The sequence below is a fragment of the Nasonia vitripennis genome (assembly GCF_009193385.2).
Source record: "Nasonia vitripennis strain AsymCx chromosome 3 unlocalized genomic scaffold, Nvit_psr_1.1 chr3_random0010, whole genome shotgun sequence".
NCBI lineage: Eukaryota > Metazoa > Arthropoda > Insecta > Hymenoptera > Pteromalidae > Nasonia > Nasonia vitripennis.
In genome coordinates this window covers 883006-892957 of record NW_022279630.1, presented here as the reverse complement: position 1 = coordinate 892957, position 9952 = coordinate 883006, and the positions used below count along the sequence as shown (strand labels likewise).

Here is a 9952-nt window from a genome sequence, read left to right as displayed (position 1 = left end):
TGAGTGAACATGGATTTTACCGAGCAGAACGTCAAACTCCCTGTCACAAATTTTGATTTTGGAAAAGAGAAGAGAAAGAAGCGTCATGGGAAATTACTACCAGATAGTATACGAGCAGTATTCTGTGGTCCATCAAACTGTGGAAAAAGAAATAGTTTATTGGCTTTAATTACACACCCCAATTGTCTTAGGTTTGAGAATTTGTATGTATACTCTAAATCCTTGAATCAGCCAAAGTATCAATTTCTCAAAAATGTCTTGGATCCGATTGAAGGAGTATCATATCTTCCGTTCAGTGAGCATGAATCTGTAGTATCTCCAGATGAAGCCCTTCCAAATTCAATAATGATTTTTGATGATGTGGCATGTGAGAAGCAGGATAACGTCAGAGCATTCTTCTGTATGGGGAGACATAAGAGTGTAGATAGCTTCTATCTATATCAATCTTATGCTCATATAGGAAAACATCTCATTAGAGATAATGTCAATTTGTTAGTAATTTATCGACAAGATGATGTAAATCTTAAACATATCTATGAAGATCATGTGAATACCGATTTAACTTTCAACGAATTTCGGAATCTTTGTTCTGAATGTTGGAAGAATGATAGATATGGATTCATCGTTATTGACAAAGATAGGCCGGTTAATGAGGGTAGATACAGAAAAGGATTTGACTGTTTTGCAATAAAAAAGGAATTATGAGTCTCAAAGTTACAGTTCCGTTGTAGACATCGCTACGTCAGCATTTCAGACTTCGAGAAAGAGAAGAATGTTCTTAGTGAGCTCTTGCGAGCTCGTGAGGCTATTAAAAAAAAAATACACTTTATTAAAACAGGAGAAAGATGATTTTGAAAAAGTCATCGGTGATACTCTAAAACCAGTCATCACACCTCTTGAGAAACTTGTTGAGATGAAAAGTGAAAGCCCACTACAGCAACCATCCAATCACATTTTGGATCAAAACAACAGTAAAAAAATGAAAAAACGAATGAGAATCGATCGATCGAGTTTGCTCAACGATCAAAATAAGAACAATAAATCAAGTTTATTGGATTATACTGTTTATGATTATGATGATGATGATGATGATGTTTATGACACAATAACCAATTCTACATTTAGATCCGCGAGTGGAAAAAATGGATCAGCTGAAGATTTTTTATCATTGCTAGATAAAAGCCGTAGAACGATTGATAATATATACGGAGTGCGAAAGGTTGATGAAGTGTATATGATTGGTGATTCAGAAATTGAATTTGACGATAAATATGTCAAAGTCAGAAATGAAAGTTATCCTAAAACGAGTGGACTGATGGAATTGCTATTTAAAAAATATCCGGATGATCTTCTTCTGAGCTCATCAGATCGTGCAAATTATCGCAAGATTCTGGAAGCAACAAATGCTCATCGGAAAAAATTCAGCAAAGATGAATCTATATGAATGTCGAGAAGTAATAAATATAAGAATATTTTAGCACCAATGTTCAGCAGCACTCCACGTAAAAAGAACAGTAGCAGCGGAGGAGGACTCATACCTAAATATAAAATAGCTAAGAAAAATTCTTCCATTGATCTCGTCTACTGGGATGATCCAAACGAGCTTACTGAGAGACTTCGACTATTGATTGCCGAACGATCAGCTGGAAATAATAATCACGACAATGAAATCCAGTCGATTATTGAGGAATTACGTGAAGCTGGGCATATATATTGATACGCAACTTTCTTCTTTGCATCAGTACTACCATGAGTCTCGATGTGTTTGGAAGAAAACTTGAGGGCTCGCAAGTGAGTCGTGGTCCTCCAGGCATTGGTTTCAATTTTACACCGGACGGTGATTTTGATTTAGAAAACAAGCGACTTTGCAACCTAGGACCGCCCAATCATCCGAACGATGCAATCACATTGCATTCACTGAAATGGTGAAGTTATAGAAGAATACAAGTTGAAAAACATCAATTGGAAGTGAATGCAAAATTGCGTTATCTTTATAGCACAACTCTATATACATGAGACCACGAAAGAAAAGGAGGAAAATTTTAGAAACTACCAATGAATAGGAAGTTTGACAAGGAGAAGGGATATTTTCTTGGGAAGGGATGGATTTTCTATCTTTGCTCGAATGAGAAGTGGTCATCTTCGACATTGCAAAGCTGAGGAGTAAGTCATGACGAGGAGAAGGGATATTTTCTTGGGAGGGGATGAATTTTCTATTTTTAGACCAATGAGGTCTATGCTTCTTTTTGACAACCAATTGTGTGACAACCAAGGTGGAGTTTCTTCTTATATAAGCAGGTTGACAAAATTCATCTGTTCATTTACAATAAATTCGTCTTATAGAACTAACTCTACGAAGCTGCAAGATGACTGCAATGTGTGAATACAAAAAGATGTTTCAAAATACCATACTGAAATATCCGGAAGAAAATGTTTATATTGTTGACATACAAGGATTTCAAAGAATTGCTGCGGATACTTTCATTTTCAAGGAAATTAGTTTTCTCAACATAAGAAAAACAGCTTTACCAACTGCTTACCTCTTCAAATCTCCAATGCCGTGGGAAGAACTTACCGAGGAAGAAAAATGTATGATACATTGGCTAGAAAAAAGTCACCATGGAATTGAATGGAATTCTGGTGACATTCCATACCATCGACTTCAACATGTCTTACAAATCTTTACACGAGATGTTAAAAAGATATTCGTTAAGGGAGAACAGAAAGCACTGTGGTTGAAAAATTATTTGCCGAATACGTAAGTTTTTATACATTCTTTCAGTTCTTTTTTTTGCATGCTTTTAATAATTCAATTTATCCACATTATTTTTTTTCAGTCTAATATGTAATGTCGAAGATCTTGGATGCCCTCCGCTCGAGAACATAAAAAGTAATAAAAATTACTTTTGCTTGTACCATCATCTTTCTATTAGAAGAAAACCATCATGTGTCGTCCATAATGCTCTTTCAATAAGAGCATGGTTATTAAATTATTTGTCTGAAAAATTTAGTCAGGACGAAGTTGATAATTATTGAAATGTACTATGAACAAAATTATTGAATAAAATGATTTTTTTTTAGAAAAATTAAAATTTTATACACAGTTGTTATAAAATTTATTATTATTTTTTATTATAAAAAAATATGAAAACTTTTATTATTAATTTGAAAAGGGATTGAAATTTGTCATAACCTCTTATTCATACGTAGTCAATTTATTAGACTAGTTTATTTATTTACTTAGAATAAAACGAAGACAAAGAATAGAGTAATTCAATTTAAAAATCATACCTACATTTTCTTAAATATTTTACAATTTTTTCAACTTTTCTAAAAATTTCGTACACCTATAGTTATATAAAACTTTGAATTTGGGAAAACTCCCGCCAGTGTCCGTCGTAGGTTAACCGGAGCTGACGCGCATGCGCATCAGCTTCAGTTAACCAACGGTCAGCGCTGGCGGGAATTTTCCGGAATTCAAAGTTTTAATTAATGGTGAGGTGTTCACAGTTCTTTAAATTTATTTTTTTTTATAATTTTTGTAAATTTTATTTACGTTTACATGATCTATTATTATCTTATCATCTATAATCCTCGGTAAATTGCGTTGTTGTTGCTGTGGTCGCTGTTGCTGTTGTTGTGGTTGCAGCTGCTGTTGCTGCTGCTGCTGTTGCTGTTGCTGCTGTTGCTGCTGCTGTTGACTGTCTGTCCTTTTCAATTGTAAAATACCACGTCTCGGTACTGGCCTCGTAACCTCTGAAAAAATTAAACGAACAAAAAATAAATTTATTGTATAAAAAATAATACAAAATAAAACTAATTTACTGTTAAAGCATTTTTACCTGAAGTCATTGTAGATGTTCCTGGTTTTGGTGACGTCTCTCTCTCTCTCTCTCCTGCCTTCTTCTTCTTCTGCTCGTTGCCTTCTTGTTCTGTAAAAATAAGAATTCAAATTGGCATTATTATTTTATTTAAAATAAAGTTATATCATTTTTAGAATAAATTTAATATTTTTACCATTTGCTTTTCTCTTCATATTCGAGGATGTAACTTTAGGAATCCGCTTGAGATCACGTATACTTTTAACGGATTTGCACGATGCGCAACTGGATGATGTTCCACTTGAACTGGAGCTCGAGCGAGACCGTCTTCTTCGGGTCGCCGAGGATTGCCGAGGCTGCTCAGTCGTCGGTGATCGCCGAGGCTGCTCAGCCATTGGGGATCGTCCAGACGAGTTAGCAGCTGGGGATCGCTGCGGCGGGTCAGCCGCCGGGGATCGCCGCGGTGGGTCAGCTGCCGGAGATCGCCGCGGCGGGTCAGCAGCCGGGGATCGCCGCAGTGGGTCAGCCGCCGGAGATCGACGAGGCGGGTTAGCTGCCGGCGATCGACGAGGCGGGTCAGCTGCCGGCGATCGTCGCGGCGCCAATTGTTGCAAAGCAGCATTCGGTGGTTGCGGCACTGCAACGTTAAAAAAATTCAAATAAATTAATTAAAAACTTTAAAAATTCGTGACTTTAAAGTGGAGTAATAAGAAAATTAACTTACATGTTTCTACTATGTCCATGGCCCAGGACACGTAGTCTAGCATCGTCAGGAGAGTCGGTGCGTTGGCGATCAGCCAACGTATACGCTCCTGAGCATCCTGTAGACTTCATCGGCTCCGAGAAGGCTGCATTGGTGAACTTTTCTTCGAAGACATTTTCTTGACAGCTTGCAAGAAAACCTGTGACTGACTCCGGTGTATCTTGAGGGGTTATTTATACTCGAAAACAGGAGCACACTTTTAATTATTTTGCCGAAAATCATCTGATTTGCTGAGCTTCTTTTCCCACTACTTTCCTGAAAAGTCCTCTAATTGGAGAAAAATGTTTCTCCCTTAATTTCAAAAACACCTCCCTTGACCATGCTCCTCCCTGTCAAATAAAAATGTCACTTGCCTTCGTGAGATAATCTATGGGCACTTTTGCAGACCTTTTCCAAAAAATAATTGATTTTCACCGTGGGTAGCGAAACAAAAAGAAAGGTCTTGCCAGCGGGTATAGTTTCTAGATTCCTGCGGCCCTCTTCGGTCACTCGTCAAACGCTAAAAGCCTTTACAACGTTCATCTCTGCAGGCATCTGCGACACTCACGCATTTTTGTCCACTGCTAGCGAAACGAAAAAAAAGGGAGGGGTATCTTCATAAAACTTATCGGTGCCTCTGCATCTTTTTGGGGATTTCCTGCAGGCCTCTAGGAAACTCGTCAAAGTCAGTACGACGTGTTAATCTCCGCGCTCTCTGTAGGTAGCGCAACAAAATAAGGGATCTCCTGCCAAAAATGACTATCACGAGACCCATCGGTCTTGGTGCATGCCTCTAGGTTACTCGTCAATCACTATAAGTATTGTTTGTCGTTCTCTAGTCCTATCAGCTCATGTTCATCTTCGGGCACTCTGCTGGCCTATCGGTCTAAGTGCATTTTTGTGACCATTGTCTCTACGTCACTTGTCAATCGCTAAAAGCGGATCTCTGGAAGGAAAACTGCCTAGCTTTTCTGGGAAAGCTAATTGGGACTTAAAATTAGGGGTGGTCCCACAAGCAGCCAATAGCATTTGTAGGCGGAGAGAAAACTTTGAATCGCTCATGCAAGGGAAGGGATTGAAAGAACGCTATAGGCTTTCAAAAAAATACATACGGGGGTAGACTGGGGATACTCTCCCACTCTCTCATCGGGTACTAAAACACTGAGACGAGAGAGGGTGTTTTAGTATGCCTATGTTTTGGTATGCCTATAGCCTATCTACTTGCATGCGGTCTAAGTGTTGAAAAACGAACAATAATTTGAACATGTCTATGTGAGCGAACGAGTGCTAAATTGGTAAATTTTTTTTACATATGTAAGAGCTAGTTTAAACGCAAGATTTTGTAAGAGTTACGAATTAGCGAAAATAAGACAGAGCATGAGCCAATTCCAAAGCTGGGAGCTTGCAAGAATTGTACGAGTACGAGGGTGCGTATAAGCGCATGAATGATTGAGCACATTTATGTGAGTCAGATATGTGTAAATGTTGCAAGCCAGAGCACGGAGCAGCCACCAAAGCTCTAGCTTCCCAAGAGGGTGTCTACCCTAGTAGAAATAAAAAATGTAATAAAATATAAGAAAATGTAACAAATCGTACCATTTTGTACGTTTTTTTTTGGATTTCGGACCTTTTTTACGTTTTATTACAGTTTGCTACATTTTATTACATTTTGTTACGTTTTATTACAGTTTATTACAAATCTATTGATCCAGGAATGAAAACAACTCATCTTGGTTAATATCAAGACAAAATATTTTTAATTTAAAATCCAAATTTAATTTTGATAGATAAGTTTTTTTCTGTGATTTAGCAATTACCGTAAACATATGTATATGGGGAATTCTACTAGTAAAATGCTCTTTTCTGGTTGCAGAAACCGAAAAAAAAACAAATGTTGGGGTACAAGCCCGCAATTTTCTTTTTCTTATTGTACATGTTTAGAACAATGCAAAACCACGTTCCAACACCGAAAAGGTGCCTTGTGACACTGTTTTATAGGCCCCTTAAATTCGTTGAAAAATAGTCATTATTCAACGGTGTGTACCTAATGCATAAGGGCACAAACAGAAAATGTATTATGGTATAATGAAAGAACGGGAAAAGAGCTTTAATTTAACAAAAAATGCGTTGAAAATGCTTGATTTGGTCAAAAGTTACGCACAATTAAAAATGCGAAAAAATCATGAAAATTGCAGGATTTTTCGAAGTCAAGAAATTTGTATCTTTTTTCATGATTTTTCCGCAGGTTCAGGTTGTCTAGGTGTCTAAATAGCCCTCGGATCGACAAGAGATCGTCTACGAGGGTGAACATTAAATAAACTATAAATGTACCGCGAAATACTCTTGACACCCTGTAAACGATGTCCAGGTGTCCGGATGACCCTGTGGTCGACGTGACATTATCTACAAGGAAGATGACACTAGGCATTTATCAGATATAATAAAAAAGCTGTGACTGTATATCGCACACAAAAAAAAATAATAGGTAATTAACTTAGATTATATGTAACGTTATTAATAAAATCTTGAAAAATGTTTTAATATTCATAATATCAATAATATTAATAATTTTTAATGTACTTGCATTTGGTTAGAAGAATGATGGTGTGTGTGAGATGCGAACTAGTTTAAGGAAAATCTGCGCGCTGCGTCGCCAGAACGCTGTGAGAGACCCAGAAGGACGCTTCGGGTTCTCTATTAAATTTGTAGAGAAAGCCAGACGACGTACACATCACAAAAACCCGAGAAGGGGTAAGTTTTAGAGTCTTAGCTGTAACGATTCGGGACTAATGTTCGCCTTGATAGTTTTTGTGTGTAAGCATAGGTCAATCTTTAGCCTGTGGATAAGAGCGACGCGATACACCGGTTGGTCTCAGAGACATAGCTAACGAATCTTCTATCGACATCATAGACGGGTCATACCCTGGTAACGATGAGCACCACACGAGTATATCTTTGACAGTGCCCGCTACTGACCAGTGTAATGCATGCTGAAGATCGCACAGAGCATCGCCAGGACCAACTGCGAACGAAAGCATCAGATCCAAAACACCAAGACATATAGCCACTAGATTCCTGTGCGAAACAGTACGTGAATTCCGTAGCAGCCAGTGAGTAAATGTTTAATATAAAAATAATATTCGAGGTCGATTCATTGTAATCATAACTTGGCCGCGCTGCCAGCGTCGCGCAAGATTTGACGAGCGTATAACGCATAATTATTAAGAAAGTCGTCTATGATATTAATTTAACAGCGATCATCATCGCATGATCAATCCTACTCGGTGTGTGTGTGTGTGTGTGTGTATGAGTGGAAAATTGTATGAGCATGAATTTATGACTATTTGATGATCTTACCGTCGCAAATTCTGAACCAAATATATCCTCCTTATTATATTGTCACGTTTCAGAAAATAAAAATGTAAATATAAATATTTCAAATATAATCCTGGCATTTTTACAGCCTATAAGCTAATCGATATGATTAATATTGCAAAGGAGATACATTTTTGTCATTGTTATGATTTTGTTTAAACATGGGATTCCATCTTATATTCCCGTAAGAAAACATTATAGGGAAAATCATAGGATCTGTGTGAAAAGATAATTTATTAAAAAAAGAAGTTGGAGCTATTTTTTGGGAGGTTTTCGGATAAACACAAAGATCATAATAATTTGGTTTATACGCGGACGCGCGCACTTAACTTTCGAAGCCGCTAGGAAAAATTAGGGGGGGAAATTAGGGGGGTGGAATCAGGGAGGAAAATTAGGAAGGAAAATTAGGGGGGGAAATTTCTGAACCAGCGACGGCGAAACTTTTTTTATAATATAGAGAGATTATGGTGCACCAACAATATATGCAATACAATTTATAATTTTAAATTGAAAAGTCAGAACAAACTAGAATCTAAAATACTAACTAAATAAGGTGTGTAAACTTCAATATTAAATCATAAACTAAGTACATAAATATAACTAGAATAACGCTATCAGCAATCAAAGGCAACTTCACTCCTTACACAATTAGCTAGCATAACCCCTAGTGGAAATGGAAATTGTGCTATAGTGTGCCACATTGTGACAAAATTTGCCACACTGTGCCAAACTGTGCCATGTTGTGCTACACTTATGCCATTTCGGACATATCGCACGAATTTCCATCAATTTTTCGAAATAATGAAAATATTTTTTACGAGTTATGTAAGAATCCTGGCACAATCTGGCATAAATTGGCACAGTTTGGATAGTATGGCACGACCTGACATAATATGGCACAGTTAGGCACAGTTTGTCACAGCTTGACATATTGTTGCTATGGCACATCCTTATTATTTATAATGAGTAGCTAAAAAGAAGTCTTAAACATTATAATACAAATAATTTTAAATTTATGAGACTTGAGAATCATTTATTCAGTTTGACAGTTATATTAACTACTCTTTATAAATTAATAGTCATATTAGCTTCAAAAAGTAGAAATTGATATGCTAACACTATGAGAAAATAATTGCTCAGACAGTTAAACGTTCAACTAGCATGCTGGCGACCAGGGTTCGATTCCACCTCGGGTGTGTTTTTATTACCCTGTTGGAAATAATGACGTCATAACATGACGTCATTTGAAGTTACAGATTATTATTTTCAATAGGATGTACTTCTAAATACTTATACTTATAAATACTTCAAAATTGATAAAATGGTTGCCTATATAGGTGCTACCATCCGGATGGTAGTACGGAAAATGGGGGCTAATGTCCAAGAAATTAATAATTTTTAATAATTTTACTAAACAAACAATAATCGAAAAACAATATTTCTTTGGCATTAGCTTCCCTTTTCCCGTACTACCATTCAGATGGTAGCACCTATAAAGGCAACCATTTTATCAATTTTGAAGTATTTAAGAGTTTAAGTATTTAGAAGTACAACCTGCTCAAAATAATGACGTCATAAAGGTTCCAATTTGTAGCTTCAAATAATGGCATGTTCATATGATTATCATATGAGCACTCATATGATTATCATATGATTATTTTCAGCCGGGAAGAAACAAATAAATACTGACCCACTATGTTGAATAAGTATTATCCTGTAGTGCAGCATTTATCAGGGATAGTTTAGTCTGTTTTCTTATAGCTGGAATGATGTGTGTTCATCATCGAACCTTTAAATATCGGCGAGTGCCGTATGTGAAAAGCAAAGCTTTTCTCTTTTAGCGATATTTTAATGTTGAATATTCTGTAAATAAAATGTTTACCTTTTATCACCCCTTCGTCTTTCTCTTTTATGGACAGGACTGCTGATCCTTGCCTTGACTAAGCCGGTAATACATAGATGTCGACGTGAGATAGTAGTTCCTTTCAAAGCATCTCTTAATTCCGCAGACCAT

The 9952-nt window shown here is 36.8% G+C and overlaps 2 protein-coding genes across 2 annotated transcripts; one reads left to right on the top strand and one right to left on the bottom strand.

Moving 5' to 3' along the window:
- Positions 1 to 1757: 1757 nt before the first annotated feature.
- On the top strand, positions 1758 to 3036 carry LOC116416862. Its single transcript, XM_031927086.1, has 2 exons — positions 1758 to 2758; positions 2838 to 3036. The coding sequence occupies exons 1-2, from the start codon at positions 2367 to 2369 to the stop codon at positions 3034 to 3036; spliced, it is 591 nt and encodes a 196-aa protein (XP_031782946.1). The 5' UTR covers positions 1758 to 2366.
- Positions 3037 to 3301: 265 nt separating this feature from the next.
- LOC116416868 (ras-interacting protein RIP3-like) lies at positions 3302 to 5724 on the bottom strand. Its single transcript, XM_031927096.1, has 4 exons — positions 4546 to 5724; positions 4018 to 4458; positions 3843 to 3932; positions 3302 to 3756 (listed from the first exon to the last, which is right to left on the bottom strand). Exons 1-4 carry the CDS (start codon positions 4586 to 4588, stop codon positions 3521 to 3523), a joined length of 810 nt encoding a protein of 269 aa, XP_031782956.1. The 5' UTR covers positions 4589 to 5724; the 3' UTR covers positions 3302 to 3520.
- Between the last annotated feature and the right edge of the window lie 4228 nt (positions 5725 to 9952).